Source organism: Trachurus trachurus (genome assembly GCF_905171665.1).
Source record: "Trachurus trachurus genome assembly, chromosome: 13".
NCBI classification, from domain to species: Eukaryota; Metazoa; Chordata; class Actinopteri; order Carangiformes; family Carangidae; genus Trachurus; species Trachurus trachurus.
In genome coordinates, this window is record NC_139892.1 from 33,644,002 (window position 1) to 33,663,548 (window position 19,547).

The 19,547-nt window shown below is 43.9% G+C and overlaps 1 protein-coding gene across 2 annotated transcripts in view; it reads right to left on the reverse strand.

Annotated features, from left to right (window-relative positions):
- Positions 1 to 19,547, reverse strand: part of dscaml1 (Down syndrome cell adhesion molecule like 1) — a gene marked incomplete at its 3' end in the record, with an annotated part of 90,183 nt that overhangs the window by 30,823 nt on the left and 39,813 nt on the right. For both annotated transcript variants that reach the window (XM_083984514.1, XM_083984513.1), the window contains exons 3-7: positions 8,391 to 8,537; positions 7,581 to 7,859; positions 5,485 to 5,760; positions 3,962 to 4,261; positions 1,163 to 1,305 (exon numbers count right to left, since the gene is read on the reverse strand). In XM_083984514.1, the coding sequence (XP_083840640.1) occupies positions 1,163 to 1,305; positions 3,962 to 4,261; positions 5,485 to 5,760; positions 7,581 to 7,859; positions 8,391 to 8,537 (1,145 nt within the window). The remainder of the gene's footprint in view (positions 1 to 1,162; positions 1,306 to 3,961; positions 4,262 to 5,484; positions 5,761 to 7,580; positions 7,860 to 8,390; positions 8,538 to 19,547) is intronic.

Below are 19,547 nucleotides of genomic sequence, written 5' to 3' on the forward strand. Positions count from 1 at the left end.
ATCAGAAGTGTCAAATGCAGAAACAACACATGTGGTCCACTTACACATTTACAGAGCTCAGAATGTATTAAATGAGGTGATGCTAAGATTAAAACATGGCTCAATCTGAGACAAAAACGAGTCCCATTGATATGCCTTCATTCATTTGTGGGTTTTTAAAAAAAAATGTTTTCGGTCCAATCCAATGGAAATCCTTTCTGCTACACAGATTAAATAAATCATAGACAAAACATCAGGTAACTTAAAGCAGAAGTAAGCGGAATATTTGTGTTAATATAAGTCTTAAATAGTTATATCTTCCGACAGCAATCACTTATATAGAGTGTTTGGTCCGAAACACTGGTATGTCAGTCACTCTGCTCTGCTGTAAGCCGAGGAGAAAACTTTCCTTGTATCCTACAACCTTTATCCAATGAGGAGAGAGAACGGCATAAAGGGGCGGTCCTCGCTGTCTGTGCAGCCAAGGGATGCGCGTGAATGTGGTGACGTAGGGACGAGGGCGGGGACTGCTAACTCCATCGTCTGACAAGAAGTTAGCCAAAACGACCGGATCACTTACTTCTGCTTTAGGCCTAATCTAAAATGCAATAAGAAGTGCTTCACAGGCTATAGATGATAGTGGTCAGAATGAATGTGTATCTCAATGAAACTCTTCCTCGCCAAGTTCTTGCTTGGCTTTGGTTACAGTATATAAGGGTAAGAGCATAAATGTCCAAGAGCATACGTTATGTGAAATGATCACGGAGTATGTCAGGAAGAGCACAATGACAAAATCGAGAGGCTATAAGAAGGGATGCAAAAAATTGGGATAAGCCAGAAGAGCGCAAAACATACTTCTACACAAAATTATCACACGTAGGAAAATGTGTCGTAAAATGATTGTGTTTCACATAGGTATGCATGTTTTGGTTGCATATTTTGTACATAAAGGGATATAAAAAAGGTTGAACGATCAGCTGAAACAGTTATTTGGTATTAAAGTTTGGTGTTTAGTGTTTAAGTGCCTAAACCTTTAAGAACACTTACTGTAAGAAATACAATATGTACAGGATAGGATATGCACCTACATACTCATAGTGTGTATACATTTGATATAATATTGTATAGAAAATAAGTTTTGAGCTATTTTATGTTTATTTGAGCATCAAAGAAAAACATCCACCTGGCGATGGTTGTCAGGCAGCAGAAGCCCCTCCTTGTACCAGTTGATTGAGTAATAAGGGTACCCAATGACACGGCAGTTTATGAAAGTGTTTCTTCCCGCCACGGCGGTGATGTTCTTCATGGGCCGAATCCTTGGGGGACCTGATAGCGAGAGAGAGAGAGAAAGAGAGAGAGAGAGAGATGGGCAGAAGAGATGGGTTGACCAGAGGTAGAAAAGAGTGGAAAAAAGAAGACCATTAGTTGATGATGTCAGAAACAGGTCATGGAATTTTAGGAATATAGGGGAAGGGTGATAGGGAGGGGAGTTTGGGGGGAGGGAAGGGACAGAAGAGTAAAAAAAAAACATGTTGGGGTGTTGAGAGAGGGAGAGAGAGAGAGCGAAATAGAGAGAGAGGGGTTAGAATGTTGTGTTAAAAATAAAAATGAGTTTTTATTTGTGGAGTTTTTTCTGGAGCACTGACACACTCTGCCCAACGGTCTGCTGCTGAGTATCTGTTTAGCCCATCCCACACAGAAATACTTTTTTGGGGGGATTTCTAAGTCTATAAAGTTACCTGGCTGTTTATTAAGCTACTTTTATCAGACATGAATGAGATGAGTTAGAAAAGTTTCAAATTCAGGTATAAGAGGAACTGAATGTGGATGAAAATGTTATGGAACGTGCCCCAGTTTATCTGATATGGGTAGTTCACATGGTTTCCCCTAGTAACAGACACTAACTAGATGCATGAATACAGGGATGGGATGCCAGACTTCAGAGCAGCAGTGACGGTGTTACTGTTTACAAGTCAGATTGAATTAGCGATGGCGGTTTTATTAAATGGAACTGACATTTAAACAAAAGTAACCCTGAGTGATCTAAAAAGAGTGACTCGCAGACAGGAGGGAAAGTGAGTGGGTGAAACAGAGGAGAACAACTAACCTGAGTTTTTTTTTTTTTTTTTTTTTTTGGTACTTTATTTGGATGCCTTCACTTTATTGGAAGGACGCACATTTACATTCATGGGTATGCTCATGCATGACAAAGTGTCATATTTTTATAGGCCTACATGAATTTCCATTCATGCTGACCAACCACTTCCAACTGTTTCACTGTAAATATCTCCTGCACCTGCCACATCTGTATCGGGTTGCTGTGGGATCCCAGTTCTGTTGCAGAATTAACAACCTGATACTCATTTCTGTGTGTGTGTGTGTGTGTGTGTGTGTGTCCACTGCACTTTTTATTCACCATGGGTCGTGGATAATCCGTAATGCACTTTCCATGCTTGCATCATCTACATGTAACTTCTGCATTTTTTTGAACATATCGTCGGTCAACATCTGTGCTGAAAACTCTTCAAAGGTCATGCCGACGTATACTCTGAGCGGCAGTGAGGGACTGAGCAATAGTTGCCACAACAGGTAAACTAACTGGAACAAAAAAAATAATTTCAATGTGAACAGAAAATATAACAGCTCATAACACAGCTGAACTGGCTCAGCGTGTATCGTTGCCAAAAGACCAGAGGCTGTGGACAGGCAGGCAGACACAAACTGTGTTTAGCATTAGTGGAAGACACTGGGAGCTATCACTCAATCATCTCTCACTTCTGCTCTGACCTTCTCACCATTGTTCGTCTTGTATCTTTGTTTTTGTCTCTTCTTTCCAGCCCTCCTACCCCCACCTCTCTCTCTCTCCTTCCTCCCTTTCGCTGCGCGTGCTGAGCTTTGAAGTCACAGCTCTGACGAGTCAAAGATGTATTATTCAGTAGCACCGTCGCACAGACACACACACACGCTGACACACACCCTCACCCGCAAACGCAGCTACAGCGTGCACGTGCGCTGCCTGTGTCTGTGCGCCTCAGTGTTCTTTGCTGCTGGCCTCCCTCGCTGAGTGGGAGAAGTTGAGTGTATCGCATTTCAGTGAGTGGATAAGCATAGTAGTGCGTTGCCGCTTTCGCATGTGTATTTACGCACGTGTGTCCATGTGTGTGTGTGTGTGTTTATTAGCTGTATTAGCTTGTGCGTATAGGGCTGAAGCTCTCTGGCAATGGGGCTCATTCTCACTCCAGTGATCATCCTGGCATGTCTGCTTAGAGCAGACTCACATGTCACAACTACACATCTCACCAAAGGACGGAGAAGAAAGAAAGAGGGAGAGACAGCGATACCGCCCCGTCCATCGGTGTCACTCCTCATCTTTGTCATCTCTGACGACACTGACTTCACCAGTCTTGTCACCAGAGTTCACCATCAACCCTCCACCCCACACACACACACACACACACACACACACTGGCACTCCCCCACTCCTCTCTTCTCCATTCCTGTTCTCCTGTTTCATCTATTCTCTCGTCTCTGCCCATCTGCTTCTGTCTCGTCTAAAGTTTCTTCTCTCATTTGTCTCACGTTGCCTTAATCTCACTTCCTCTCCTTTCATGAAACTATAGTCTCTCCATTTTAACTAAGCCTACGTGTGCATGTGAGTGTGCGTACAGGTAGAGTTTGGGAGTTTATTTTCTTTATGTGCAGAGCTGCAGTAAGTCAGACAACAGGACAGTAAGCCTGAAGAGACAGACAAACATATAAAACGCTGACTTCTGCAGATAGTAAAGTCAGACTGAATAAAAAATTAAGAAGTAAAACAAGAAGAAAAAGTAGAAAAAATATACATATGAAAATGCAAAACACGCACAGAGAGATAGAGGTAGAGATATAGAAGGGTACAGGATAGGATATGGGTCAGGGGTGGGGGTAGGGGTCAGGCTATGAGAAGCCTCTGTATGACTGATATTGAAAAGTAGACAGGCACCTCTTACGTTTATGCGCGCTTGGTACTCGGCGCTACCGGCCGAGTTTCGTGCGGCGCACCGATACACTCCTCCGTCGCGAATCTGCGGGCTGCTGACGTTGACGTGGCTCACGGTGCTGCCGTCGGAGAGTGTGTACTGGCTGGCCCTGACACGCGACAGGTCCCGCGCCACAGGCTCGTCGTCCAGGGTCCAGGTGATGGTGGGAGGTGGCGCTCCTTTGGCGGCGCACATCAGGGAAAAAGGTTCACCCGGGACCACCACCCTCTCGCTGAAGGAGGCAACGATACGGGGTGTGCCATCTGGGAGACAATTACGACACGAGAGACGTGAATGTAGATTTAATGCAAGTGGCGCAAGATAGAAAATCACTTATGTACCAGAATTAACCAAGTGAAGATGTTCAAACACTTTTGTTTCTCTTATCTGACTGATAAACATGAATGAACATGTTTTCAAGTGTGTATGAGTCCATACACTCAATATCCTTCATAAGATCAAAATGTGTTGTGAATCTCTGAGGAGATTAAAACAGATAGAGCACAACAGAAATGCAATGCAAGTGTCAATGTGTCAGTTATATGTCAATTACTGGAAATCAATAAGCTCTCGCTTGTCCTGCAATCAGATATCTTGGTAGCAAACACACAAGTGATGTTAAAGGGATACTCACCGTCATGCCAAGGAAGGGTTTGGAGAACTTTAGGAGTCATCAAAACGCTTTAGGAGTTCCAGGGGGGGTCCGGCTGGCAAAGGATTTTCATATACATGTAATGGATATCAATGATGAATGAATCAACCAAAACACACACTATGAAACATCAAAATACCTCCATACTGCTCGTCCGTACTGACCCAAGTGTCCTGAAGCCGCCACATGAAAAAGTTTTGCGCAAATATTAATTTGATCTCTGTTTTTAGCCTTGTTGTAGCAGTAGCTCCCAGTGGCTCTGTTGATGTTTGTGCGCATGCGTGAGACTTGCTGTGAGATGTTCGTTCATCGTTGTAAACCACTGGATGTATGATGTAAACTCGGAAGAACATCTCACAGCAAATCTTGCGCAGCCACTGGGAGCTACTGCTACAACAAGGCTAAAAACAGAGATCACATCATTTTTTCCGAACAACTTTTTCATATCGTGGCTTCAGGACACTTGGGTCAGTACGGACGAGCAGTATGGAGGTATTTGGATGTTTCATAGTGTGTGTTTTGGACAATTCAAAAGTGAACTCTATCCACCGCCATTATATGAAAACCCGTTGCCAGCCGGACCCCCCCTGGAAACTCCAAAAGCGTTTTGATGACTCCTAAAGTTCTCCAAACCCTTCCTTTGCATGACGGTGAGTAGGAAATTGGTGAATTCTTGATTTTGGGTGAAGTATCCCTTTAACAAGAGGCATAATGTTGGAGGTAAACATGTAACATGAACCACACGTAACTGTTGCCTCCATGAGAGTATAATAACCCTGGGTAGTTTTTGTTACACACACGTTGATGATTGTGGTCATCCCTGTCTGTCCTCACCTTCCAGCAGGATGATGGAGAAGTCCTGGGCAGTCTGGGCCTTGCGCGTGGCAAAGCACTGGTAAGCTCCCGAGTGTCTCTTTTGTGCAGCAGAAATGAACAATGTCTCATTGTGAGCTCCCTGGATGGAAAAGTGCTGATCGGGCAGGACGGGTTCTGTGTTACGGTACCAGGACACAGAGAAGTGGGGGGAACCCTGGACGGCACAGGAGAGGATGACAGTACTGCTGATCCCTGTCTTCAGGTTCTTGGGAGACAACGTGACCCGCAATGGCTCTGGAGATGGAAAGAGGACCGGGTAGAGCAGAGATAGAGAGAAAAAAAAAGAAAGAAGTCAGACAGAAACATTATGCTTTTTGAAATGTCAATCATACCTGCACATTCACATTTTATTGAAGGAACAGTGCTCAGTGTGTGTGCAGGCTCGCCTCAGACGGTACACTGGTTATTATTTGCATTACTGAATGGAAGCAATCTGAAGAGAGCTACGTATACGCTGTGCCGGCCAAGCAATGCAAATCATATTTTGGTGAGGTGAGATTGTTGAATTTGTTGTTTGGGTACAATATTCATGTGTGTGTGTGTGTGTGTGTGTGTGTGTGTGTGTGTGTGTGTGTGTGTGTGTGTGTGTGTGTGTGTGTGTGTGTGTGTGCAAAGCAGCGAGGAAGAGCGAGACAGAGAAACAGAAAGGGGAGAAAATGTCAGTGAGCAATAAAGCAGCTGGTGTTAAGCGCTGGAGGCTGCTGCTGAATGTGTGTGTGTGTGTGTACATGTATGTGAGTGACAGTGTATGTGTAAGGCTTTCTTCACGGGGAACGAGTGCATGGACTGTACGTGTGTCCCCAAGTGTGTGTGTGTGTGTGTGTGTGTGTGTGTGTGTCCCACCTTCCTTGCCCTGTCACAGGAGGTTTGTGGCTTGTGCAGTGATGTGCCCCGCGCCCGGTCTACCCCAGCATCCACTAGGGGTGAAGCCCCTCTTTCCCAACCACACTCAACCCCCCCCCTCCCCCCCCACTCTCTCCACAAGTGTGCCATCTTGTCTATCTGCATCAGCTACACACATCTCTTTCATTCACATGCACAGCACTGTTAGAAAATATCATTTTCCTCCCCCCCTCCCTCACGCAGCGAGCGACAGGCCTGCATGACCACTGTTCTGCTCTGTCACCGCTCTGCTCCGTAGCGGCGCCTCGGTGAGGTTTGAGAGCACAGCGGGGGGGAACAAGCCGTCCGTGGAGATCAGGCTCACTATAGGCAAATGCGAGGGCGGCTTCGGGTTGGCGTGTAGGCAACACGGGGGGGCGGGGCACAACCAATGGAAATGAAATGATGTTGTAAATGATTGTCCCTGTCCAGAAGCTTGACATTACATCCACTACATGCAGGGCCGGCCCGTGGCATAGGCAGTATACAGTAGGCCAATACTAAGGGCGCTGTCCATCCAGGGGGCGCCAGCGCCACAAATGGGAAAGAAAAAAAAGTGTCACTTTCACTATTTGTATAACTGGTTGGTACTATTATTTCTTAATACAAAAGATAATCCCACGTTAATTTAAATGCAAAGCAAAACCTATTAAAAAGGAATAATATAATATGTTCCAACATAACTTACTAAATTTTGTGAAAACAGAATGACAGATAACATTTATGCTCAAAAAGTGATTTCACAAAATTTCATTTTAACTTGTTTTCTACATTTATCTATTAGCCTTTATTCATACAGAATATTCCACTGCTTTTGTGAAGACTTCCGTATACCCATTTCAAGCACCACAACAGGTTGTTCTCATGACTGTAGGGAGACTCATTTTTTCATGTCTTCACCCAGGATTCAATGAATTTTTACTGATTGTTGTGTAAGTTGTGTATCTCAGGGTCAGAGGGGACATACAGATACACTGCTATGTTATTGTTATGATCAATATTGATCATTGTTGGGGGGGGGGGGGCGCCTGGGAGTAATTTCGCCTAGGGCACCATAATGGCTAGAGCCGGCCCTGACTACATGTGTCCCTCTCACTCTTTGGCTCAGTGTACAGATGTTGGTTGTAAAACAGCAGGAGAAACATACATAGAAGGTCAGTTTTGTCACCCACCTATGACATTGAGGTGACCCGTCACCTCTTTGGAGCCAAAGCTGTTGGTGACCTCACAGATGTAGTTGCCGCTGTCCTCCAGCCTCAAGTCTGAAACGGTGAGGCCAGTGATGCGCCGCGTCCAGCGAGAGTCCGCGGGTAACGGCCGGCCATCCTTCAGCCATCGGATGGTGGGGTTTGGGTATCCGGATGCGATGCAGGGCAGTTCCACACTGTGCCCCACCTGCACCTCACCCGACTGGAAACTGTCCAGCACTGACGGGGTGGACTCCGTAGGGTCTGTGGGTGACACATGTTAGAGGATATATATATTAATTTAGGATAATCTCTCCTTGAATTATTATTTTTTTATCCTGTCTGTTGCCCAGAGATGTTTTGGTAAATTCACTTATTCGCTTTCTTGTTGGGAGTTCAATCAGAACATCAATACCACACCATGTTTGTACCGTGAATTAGCTCAAAAAACAGAGAAACATCAAGTACCCAAATATAACACAAGCCAACTAACAGCACCTCTATAGCTTACCCTTTTCTTTCTAGTTTGTTTGATGTGTAGTGTAAAACTGGCACATGGTTTTATGCTAAACAAAGACAAACATCTTACACAGAAATGGTATTGATCCTCTTGTCTAACCTACAGCATCAAACCAATACTTGTATTTCCATAATGGTGGGCATTCTTGGAATAAAGCCTCTATCTTCTAAGTCTATTCAAGAAAATGTCAATACAAGAAAAGGCAAAGTTCACATCGTGGTTGGCATCTAGCAGATATTCAGAGAGAGGACATACAGTAATAACTTGTTGCTTACCCATAACAGAGAGTCTGGCTCCATTGCTCTGGCGAGTCTCTCCGCTGTACTTGTGCTTTGTGATGCAGCGGTAGGTGGACAGAGCATCTTCCTTCTGCACTTCTGAGATATACAGAGCGCCAGTTGAGGTCAGGAAGAAGCGGTTACCTGTGGAAGAGAGCAGAGGGGAGAAGGGTACGTTAGTCAACATATTTGGGTAACAAATGCGCCGTGTCGTTTGCATCTTAGGTGCTGGGTGGTTTTACATTGGCCGGGGTTCTTCAGATTTCCTGTTTTGAGTCCTACTCACTGTGTTAAGTGCTATGGTCATCTAATCAAATATTCCATCCCATAATCACAGCCTGGGGACTTTGATTTGATTATGATGGATTTTTTGTTATGTTATTTTACTGCCTCATCCTTCGACCCGTCGTTATGATGTTACACTATATGTTTCAGTATGTGATCAACTAGAATTGCTGCCAACCTATGGTGACAATCCCCCTGTCTGTGTTGAACAATGTCCAGAAGTGTTTTAGCAAGACATTATGATACAGTATGACAGCGAAATTGACCTTTGACCATTTTGGATATAAAATGTCATCACTTCATCATTTTATCCTATTAGACTTTTGTGTTGTTGTGTGTCATAACTAGCGTATGACTTTGTCAGTTATGGTCAAATGTTCTGTGAGGCCAGGCTAACCCTGACCTTTGACCTCTTGCACAGCAAAATCAAATTAGATCATCTTTGAGTTCAATGTTTGTGTCCAATCTGAAGACATTCCTTCAAGGTCTCAGAGGACAGGTGGACAGACAACCCCAAAACATAATCCCTCGACCCCTGGCTGTCACCGGCTGCTGTTGAATCCACTTCAATCAGTCTTGTTTTTGTTAACATTGAGTGCAGGATAAATAAAGCTGATATACTATAATGATTTGTCCACATTCTGGAAAGTATTTAAATGATGCAAATAAAAATAAAATCACACATAAGAGGTCACTTAATCACTATTCTAAATGCTTATTATGACCCATTTATACCCTCTCCATCCCTCAGATCTAAAACCACTTCATTATATTGTGTGTAATTTCTGTATGTGGGTGACTGCTATAAAACAAACAAACCAAACTAAGAAAATCTGCTGTTGAGTGAAGCTGGAGGTGATATGAGCCTGAGATCAAATTGAACTGGAAACCAGAATCTCCATCATAAGAGAAACCACAGATTTAAAAGGGGAAAAAAAAGTGGATGACTGCAATATACATGTCTTCAAAAGGCCCGGCCACAGCACTTAGGTGAACACATGGGAGCTTTTAACACACTCTGTCCCATTCATCTGGCGAGATATACACAATAGAGAGAGACAGACGAGAAGAAAGAGAAAGAGAGGAGAAAGGAGAGAGGAGGGTTATTGTAGGTGTTAATAATTGATGCGTCTCTGTGTGTTATGGTAACAGCAGATTAGTGTCATTTTCATTTCACATCAGTGACTTTTTGGTCTGCCTCTGATTTATCTACATGTCAATAGAGTGAGTGTGTGCCCATGTGTGTGTGCGTGTATGCGCGCGCGAGAGAGAGAGAGAGAGAGAGAGAGATGGATGGAAGGAAAAGAGACGAGGAGAGTGTATTTCAGTGTTTGATTCTTTCCGCTTCTCTGAGTCTTTTTGTATTCTGTTCCCCCAAAGGGTTATTTTAGACAGAGTGCACTTCAGAGTTTATAGTAGATTGCAGATTGTTTGGTTATGCGAATGCTATTTTAGTGTGTGTGTGTGTTAGTGTGTGCTGGCAGTTGTTTGCTGTACATGATGTTTCAATGTCTTTTTGCAGTGTTGACAAGAGAAAGCTTGAGTAAAACGCAGGTGTATTGAATAGTTGAACACTGGCAATATGTGCAGCACACTCGCTCACACAGACTCATAAACACACACACACACACACACACACACACACACACACACACACACACACACACACACACACACACACGTGCTTCGAGCAATAGGTCAGCACCTAGTCACAACACAGCAAACTTATTCTGGGTTGCTAGCTGGTAGATGTGTTGACTTGTTGGTAAAGAGAGGCCGCTGTAGTGTGAAAATGTAAATATTTGGTTGGCGTTCTTTTTTTTTTCTTATTGAATCAATAGATAATAGTCAATAATCTGATTTCCTCTGTTCGTATTCCTGTGTTTTGATTGACAAAATGTATATTTATTGTTTAATACAAGCATGCTCATCTGTACGCAAAGCATGTAAAATGTCAATACATGGTTTTCTGTGTCAGATCAATGAACATGTATAGATAGGAATGTGTAGGTTAAGTATGAATAACCAAGCTTGTGTGGGTGTGGGTGTGTGTGTGTGTCCTGCCACAATGTGAGCAACGACAATCGATGCATTTTATGGCTGTACAGCTCCATCCAAAGGAGATTTATTAAAACAGAGAGGACTGGCCTGGCTCCTTGCCACACACACTCGCACACACACACACACACACACTCACACTCTATCACTCTAACGAGACTGAGAAGTGAAGAAGACTGAAGGCTTTGCTCCTTGTGTCAATCTGAACAGGTTTTCACTCACGAGATAAAACGCACACAAGGTCTTCTCATTAGTCATCCGTCTCCTTCATTAACGATTAATCTGTTGATTTTTTTATTAGATCAATCAATTCATCCCCCCAAAAAGTTTTTTCAAGTAAAAAAAAAGCCCATTATAATTACTCTGAACCCAATAAGATAACTTTAAACTGTGACACCAGTGCTTCACTGAGGCAGGTGAGATATGGACGTGTGAGTCTGACTCTGATCAGCCTTTAACTCTGAAGAAATTAAACTTTGCTTTAGCTGCATATTATTAAAAGCTGCCCCTACCATGTGCCACCTTGTTTTATTTGACTTGACTTTAATTGATCATCAAAATACCTGTCATTCCAGATGCACAGAGGGATTTCACAGATTTCATCCACAACAGTTTTTTTAATCAAAAACCTTCCATCCTGTCACATCTGTGCTGAGCTGATATCATCAATAAGAGGGAGGATCTGCTTTTTATCTGAGTCTAGAGCGCGCACGTGTGTGTGTGTTATTTCTGAATATATACAGTATCCATGCCCGAAAGTTCACACACTCGTATTTTCATGTGAGTCAGACTGTTGTGCTGAGTGCTAAGCGACGTAAGCTGTAATTTCCGAGCCTGCCCTTTTGTTCCAACCTGGGTATTAAGCCTTACAGGATAATATGCACTTGGCGAGTAGAACCCTGTATAACACACTGCTACACCCTGTCACAACATGCCTGCAGAGAGAAAGACAGACCAGAAGGGGGTGGAGGGAGGGAGGAGGAGGTGGTGGTGGCGGGTAGAGTAAGAAATTCAGAGATGGTTAAGAATGGAGGGAAAGAAAAGCAGCAGTTACAGCAGCGGTTGTAAACGAAAGCTCCATCTATTCTCATTGTGTGGTTTTTTGTTTGTTTGTTTGTTTGTTTGTTTGTTTTGCTCATTTTGTCCTTCTTTCTTTCTCAAAAGCCGTTTTGAAAATGCTGCAACAAACATATTTTATTTTCCTTTATTAGTCCGTATTCTAAGGTTACATCTCCAAACTTTTTTTTTTTCACCACAGAAAGCACGATGGACACTTTATTGACACAGCTCGTTATTCGTCCCAGATAGAAAATGAAGAAAAAATGAAGAAAAATGTATCTATCCATCTACAGTATTAATATAAATGTATTTTCTGCATACTAAAATCATATTAAAAGCTGTCTGTCATTCATGTACATGTGCATCTCCAGCTGAAACATGTAGTGACAGTTTCTTCTACCTGCACATACAGTACATGAAGTAAGTACTGTGCCACCCCATGGTTCAAAGAGTGGAACCATTAGTTGATTATCACTTGTGCTGTTGATGAATTTTCCAACAATTGTGTAATTAATTGATAATATCCACACTGAAGTGCTTATCCAGTCTCATATGAGGTGTAATATTAACAGAACTCTTCTATCTTCCACTAACTGCTCTGAATTCACCACCCCTTCCCCTTTTTTCTGGGGGTGGGTGGGGGGGTGCTGCTCTTTCTTCCTGATATTTAGTCACTACTCGCTCTCCTGCTGCTTGTGGAGAAGTGACACACCTAAAACAGCGGAGAGGGTGCAGGCAGCGGCGATGGAGGAAGGCAGTGGAGGAGAGGAAGGAGCTCTGACCCTACAGGGAGGAGGACGGCAGATGGAGATTGATGGAGGGAGAGATAGGGAGATAAAGAGAAACACGCCGTTGGGAGCGACAGAGGAGGGAGTGAGAGGGATGAGGGGCCTGCAGGCCCGAGAGCCACACATGGGTAAAAACAATTCCTCTACGTCTTTCTCCGTCTATCTCCCTTTCTCTCCCTTGCTCTCTTTCTCCCCTTGCAAGCCTCTCCTTGTGGGAGAGGAGATCAATTCTCGTCTAGTCTGCCTACGCCTCCAGGAGTTTGTTGTTGTTGTTGAGTGTGTGTATCTATGTGCTTCTGTGTCTGCTTCTTCTTTTTTTTTTTTTTTTTGCTGTGGGAGGCAGGATGAGAATTTCAGAGGTCTATCCCACACCCAAGGGAGGTGCAAAATCGCTTCACTTCCTCCTTATTTCCCGACCCTTTCCTACCCTTCTTTTACTCCTTTTTTTCTTCCCATCTGTGTGACATCTATTCTCCTCTCCCGATCTCTCTCCCTCCAGTCACCCCTCTGCCCTCTACCTCTTTCTATATCTGCCTTTTTTCCTCCTTGTCTGTGCTCCTCTCCCCTCTCTTACAGGGGGGTCTGTAAGTAATGGAATCAGTTCAGCTGATCAGCCTGAGGCAGGAAGTCAAGCCAAGTGCAGAGTGAAGCTGGATTTGTGTGTGTGCGTGTGTGTGTGTGTGTGTGTGCGTATTTGTGTGTGTGTGTGCGCGTGTGTGTGTGTGCACGTATGCCATAAATTCCACAGACAGACACATACATGCAAATAACGAGACAGAGAGACAGAAAGGGGTGGAACACACACACTCACACACACAAAATATAAAAAGGATTAGGGAGCCCTGAAGCTTCACTTGTCTTCTCCCAAGTTTCTCAAGAGAGAGGACACCCCTCTTCTCTGAGATAGGTGGGAGAGACAGGGAAGAAGAAGGGGAGAAGAGATGGAAGAGGAGGAGGAGGAGGAGGAGGAGGAGGAGGCAGAAGATGAAGGGATGCAGGAAAGGCACGGCTAAATATATCTCCATCTACTACTGTATGGCTGCCATTTTCCACAAATTATCATCAAATAGAAAGGGAAGGAATAGCAACACGATCATAATGAGGGAAGCAACGAGAAAAAGAACCATGATCAAGTTAATGTAGGAAATACTGTAGCCACCAGGGAGGCTGGGAGAAGAGGAGCAGATCAGACGGAGAAGAAAGTAACTAAGAAAAGAGATGTACAGATTTTTGAGATGCTGGCAAGACCAAGGAGGGAAAGAAAGAGACCGAAATAGATAAAAGAGTGAGTGAAAGCGAGAAAGAAAGTGATTGGGAGAGAAACAGAGCAAGAGAGGAAATGGCGTAGGTAAGGGGGTTTGTTCTTGGTGCTGCCATGCAAATGAAGGCGGCGCTGCAGCAATGCTAACTAACAGCAATTCACACTGTTGGACTCATCACTTATTAATGCTCTACGGCTCCCCCTCCCTCCCTCCCTCTCTCTTTCTCCCTCCCTCCCATCTCTACCTCTCTCTCCCCCTCTCTTTAACCATTCCCCTCTCCCCTGCTCTCGCCAGGATCTCTCTTTTTTGTTCGCTCTCTCGCTCGCTGTTGCTAGGGCCCGTGCACTCACGTGACAACAGCTGGGTAGGGGGCGCTGCAGTGGCACACAGCGGCGTGTGCAAGTGTGCGTTTCATGTGTGTTTGCCGTGTATGTGTGTGTGTGTGCGACAGAGTACCCTTCATTAGAGGTAAAAACGGAATCAGCCATTTAAATGATGGCGATGGAGATCAGAGGAGAGGAACTGCTGAATGGATCTGTAATTGCTTCACAGGCCCGGGCGACGGGACACAGAGGAGCTTACCACATCTCTATGTGCATGTCACTTTATTTTGCACTTGTGCTTTTTTTTACTTAAACAAAAACAGATTCTGAAGACTGTCATGAGCATTATTTTCAAGGTTTGCCTTTCAGATGTGGAGGCTAAATAGGCCAGAGGCTCCACACAATACAAACCAGGGTCGCAAATAGACTTGTATTGCGCATCCACTAACACATACACTCACAATCTACACATTGTTACTCCCACCGTCTCACAAATCCCATTTACAGGGTGCACTCAACAAATTGTGAGTGTATGTGTGTGATTTTTTTTTCTTTTTTTTTTTTTTGCAGAGCGCCTCACCACAGGAAGCCACAGCAATGAGCAGACAGTTGAGTACACCTACATGTTCCTTATTTATTCTCCTTCTCCTGGTTCAACTTTTCATTTTCTTTCATTTCTGCCTCCTCTTTTCCACTGATACTTTCCCTGTGCTACATCTCTATCTACCCTCAATGCTAATTTCAGCCAGTTATTTCTCTCACACACTTTGCTCCACATCTTGCAATGAAATAGGTGTGTGTACAAGTTTATTTACGCCACATAGGAAGTGCACAAACAGGACAACCTTTACTCACACAGACGACATCGGGCTTTAACACGTGTGAAGCAGCAACTGGCTTTTAATGCACAAATGCTTCCACCTGTTCCAAAATTAAGCTAGTACAACCAAAAATGAAAAAAAAAAAGATTAAAAATTAAAATTAAAGGATTTCTAATGATGTTGAAATAAGAGAATCAGATGGAGGTTAACTATTACTACTGAATCTCAACAAAAGTAAATACAATATACATACACGCAAAAAGAGAAACAGAGCTGTGTGTAAATGGCATCAAAATCTAGAAAACATTTCATTATGAAACCTATGCACATCACATAAAATACACAAATACACCCAAGAAGTGATTTCAACAGAGCAAATTTCCAGCGTTCACACCACATCAGCACCACGGACAGCTACATTACAAATTATTCAGCAATACTAGCAAAGGTAGCACCAGCACCATGGACAGCTCTGCTGCTGGAGGAAAACCTTCTTGTGTAAAGTCTCAACATACGCGTCCCGGTGGTACAACGGTTGGCAAAATTTAACTCTATGTGTGTGTCTGTGTGAGAGTGTGTGTCTTAGGGTAATGTTAGCTACAGTGGATGGATACTATACCAGAGTAATAAAATAGTAATGTGGCATATGGCCCAGTGCTACAGCCCAGCCTACCAGCAGTCAGTCAACTCCCTACTGGAGACAAACAGCGAAGCACAGAGAAGCCAACACAGGTAAACAGAGTGGATGTATTTGTGAGCGGTAAATACAGTGTGACAGATGCGCCGTATAATAAAAGGGCATAACAGTGTATGAAATGATTTAACAATCGCACGGCTTATAATCAGTGAAGGGCATAAAGAGCATAGTTTAAACAATGACACACATGGCAGCGCAGTGATGACTTAATTTTAATCCATAACTGTCATCCACTAGTGGAGCAAGTGCAAAATGAAACATCATGTTAGGCCAGGTTAGTGTCAACTTTCTTATAACGTGCTCCCATCATAACAAGTAAGAAGGAGAAAAAATAATGTCAAAAAGGGTGATGTATAATAATATAATATTATTATTATTATTATATTATTATTATATTATAATAAATAATAGTTCATACGATTCCAATGTGTCATTGATTGTTTTTGCCACACAGGACAACTGATGGAACAAATGAGGTGCAAAATGTTAAAAATGAAGCATTATGCCTTAAAATAGGGAGTAGGTAAAGAACATGGTTTTCAGAATGAAGAATGAAGGAAGTCAGTCCTGATCACTCCTCCTCCTCCTCCTCCTCCTCTCCTTCCCCTAGCTAATTTATTTGATAATTACCACGGGCCCATTATGGCTGATTTCAAGGAGGCACTGGGAAGGCCTACTAAAAGCTATTTCATTTGTGCTGCTCATACTGTATATAAGCCCCTTCACTGCAACACACACACACACACATACACACACACACACACTATATAAAACATGACTTCTCCAACTGTGAGTCCATTCAGGCCCAACATGTAATTAACACCCTCACCTCACCTCCACCCACTCAGATCTAAGGGCATGAGTCAGTGTGTGCATGAAAGTGCATCAGTGCATACATTCATGTCTGTGTGTGTAGGGGGGGGGGGGGGGCGAGAGGTGGGTGAAGGGGTGAAGGATAATAAAGATTGGATTCTAATAAAATGTTCTCATCCTCCTAAATCCCCCACCTGCCCTCTCCCCCTACCTGCCATATTAACACCACCATTACAAGGGCAGATGAATGAATATGAACAGAGCTGCGGTGTGATTCCCTGAGTGTCAAATCAATACCACTCTCCTCCTCCTCCTCTGTTCCTCTCCCGCCTTCCAACCCGCCCCTCTTCTCCCTTCATCCTTTTCTCCGCTGCTATCATTTTCCTATTCTCCTCTCCTCTGTTGGGTCTGAAGAATTGGCATGTGTTTGACAAAGGGAAATCTACACCTAGCTACAATAAGCTCTCTCCGTATCTGAGCCCCGCTCTCTCTCCCTCCTTCTCTCTCTGGTATGAAATGAATGACGCTTGCTCCTATCTCCTCTCTATTCACATTCAAAGTAGTCTATAATAGTTAAGTGCTACTGAGAACAAGCCAGACACAGAAAAGAGTCACAAGGACGGCATATTACTGCCACTTTCTTTGACTCAATCAGAGACAAAAGCTGGCAGAAGGACTGGGAAGAGGTTATGTCAAACTAACAGAAGAAGGTTAATAAAGAAGAGTTGTGTGGACGTCGCGGACTCAGTTTCTTTCTCTCGCTATGAGTGCAGGACACACGCGGCAACCAGAGGCAGAATAATTGAAGAGGAAAACACAGATACACACTCGTTCTATTCTTATCGCTCTACACGTGTTCCGGTTTTTCAGTCCCAACCCTTGACCTTCTCATCCTCCTCTCCTTCCTTGTTCCGTCTGTTTTCAAGGTTCAGTGTGATGCTGCGATCTGAGGATAGGTATGCAGAGGACTAAAGCACTCATTAAAAAGGCATGCTTCACCGTCAAATGCCAGCTGCACCCCCCCTAAACACACACACACACACACACACACACACACACACACACACCACCACCATCATGTCTCCTGTTCTTCTTTGTCTTTCCCTCCTCCCTCTCTCTCTCTCTCTCTCTCTCTCTCCATATCCATTTCTTCCTTCGTTCCTCTGTTCTCTACCCCCATCTCTCTGCTGCCGTCTCCACTTGTTTCTCTTTCTATATCTGTTGTTAGAAGGTGACACCCCGTACACCCACACACCCCTCACCCTCTCTGAACAACTCATGCCTGAGACTACAGAGAGAGAGAAAAGGAGAGAGGAAGAAGAAGAAAAAAATAAAGAAAATGGAAAAATGCACTCATCCAAACCAAAAGAAATAGAAAGAAGGAGAAATCTGATCATCTTTTTTTTTGTTTTGTTTTGTTTGTTTGTTTGTTTTCTTTTCATGAGCCCACTCCCCCCTCGTCTTCACCTCCATCTCTCCCTCTGTAATGGTTGAAGGCCTCTACCACACTTAAGCAACCTTAATTGGAATGGCCATAAATATTCAAACAGCAAGATGGAGGCAGGAATGGATGTCTGGATGAGGAGATGAAGAGAAAAGAGGTTAGGAAAGTGGGGTAGAGAGGGGGGAAAAAAAAACACTGAAACAAATGCAGCGACACAAAACAGCCTCAGATTGTTTGCTCTGCTTTGTTTCTCCTCTCTGTTAAATTCATGCTTCGTATGTCAGAGTGCAAACAAAAACATGCATCTGAAAAATAAATGGATCCAACCGCATTTGGTCACTGACAATGACACACATACAGTACAAACACATACTCCTGACTTGTCAACATGTGGTACATTGTGTCGCTTTTGTCTTTAATTATTCAATCTCATAGATAATAGATACAGACATGCTCGCCAGTCATGAGAAGGCTAAAGGGACCTATCTAATGCATTATAAACACACACACACAAGTCACAATGCACACAAAGGGCGAACTCTGCCAAAGCGTGATCTTATTTCTGCTGTGGAAAATGCAAACAACAGTGTGTGAACAGTCTAATTTCACACAAAGGTCTGTTTTGTGTGATTGTCATCTATTATGAAGAGGAAGACACAACAAACAGGGAATATACTGATTTTCTGAAAACAGCCTGTGAAACTCTGTGTCAAACTTTTGAACAGCGCTAGGAGAGACATTTAGAACCGCTCACCGACTTATTCTCTCTCATATCGGTTAATTTGGTCAAAACCTTCACAAGCGTGTTCATTCATGAATTGCCCCCTTAAAAGAAAATACAGCCTCATGTTCATTCAAGTGCCTCTACTCTGAAAGCTGGTGTTATGAATGACACAGGCACAAACAATGAGCCTCAGGCCTTTTCCACACAAATACATTTGAGCTTAATCATTTACTATGTTTACACCTGGTGTCCACACACTACCTAAAACAGGAAGCGCATTTGAGTCTAAAAATTCTGTCTTAGAAGAGCAGAAACTGTGACTTTGTGAAACACGCAAACACCTGCATCACCTCTTGATTGAGTCGTATGAGTCACAACTGTCAGACTGTGCTAAATGCAACACAGGCTGGAACCAAAAGCACACATCACAATCACATCGCCGAACATGAAAAGTGTCTGAATCAAAAAACACTGTATCTACTTTGTGATCTGCACACATGCGGTGCTGCCTTCAGGGCCCCTTCCCAGCGTACGAGAAGGGGCCAACGCCGCGCGAGCGCCGGCACACGTGATTAACTCTCACACAAATCAATAATGCCTTGCCCTTTGTAAAGCCATGTTGTCCTCAGTGGGAGTACTACAGTGCCACAGCGTGCGCACAGCACCACAGTGACACATAGTGAATCTCAGGGAGCGGGAGGTCACCGGGGAGCAGCGGCCCGCGTGCGGATGAGTGCACTTCGCATGGCAGGCGGATGTGAGGAGCGAGGCGAGGCGAGGCCAAAGCGAAGCAAAGGCAAGGAGGCAGAGAAGGCTCCCCTCGTTCGCCTGCGCCACCGTGATGATGCACCCGCTCTGCTGTTGCTGGGCATCTTGGCGA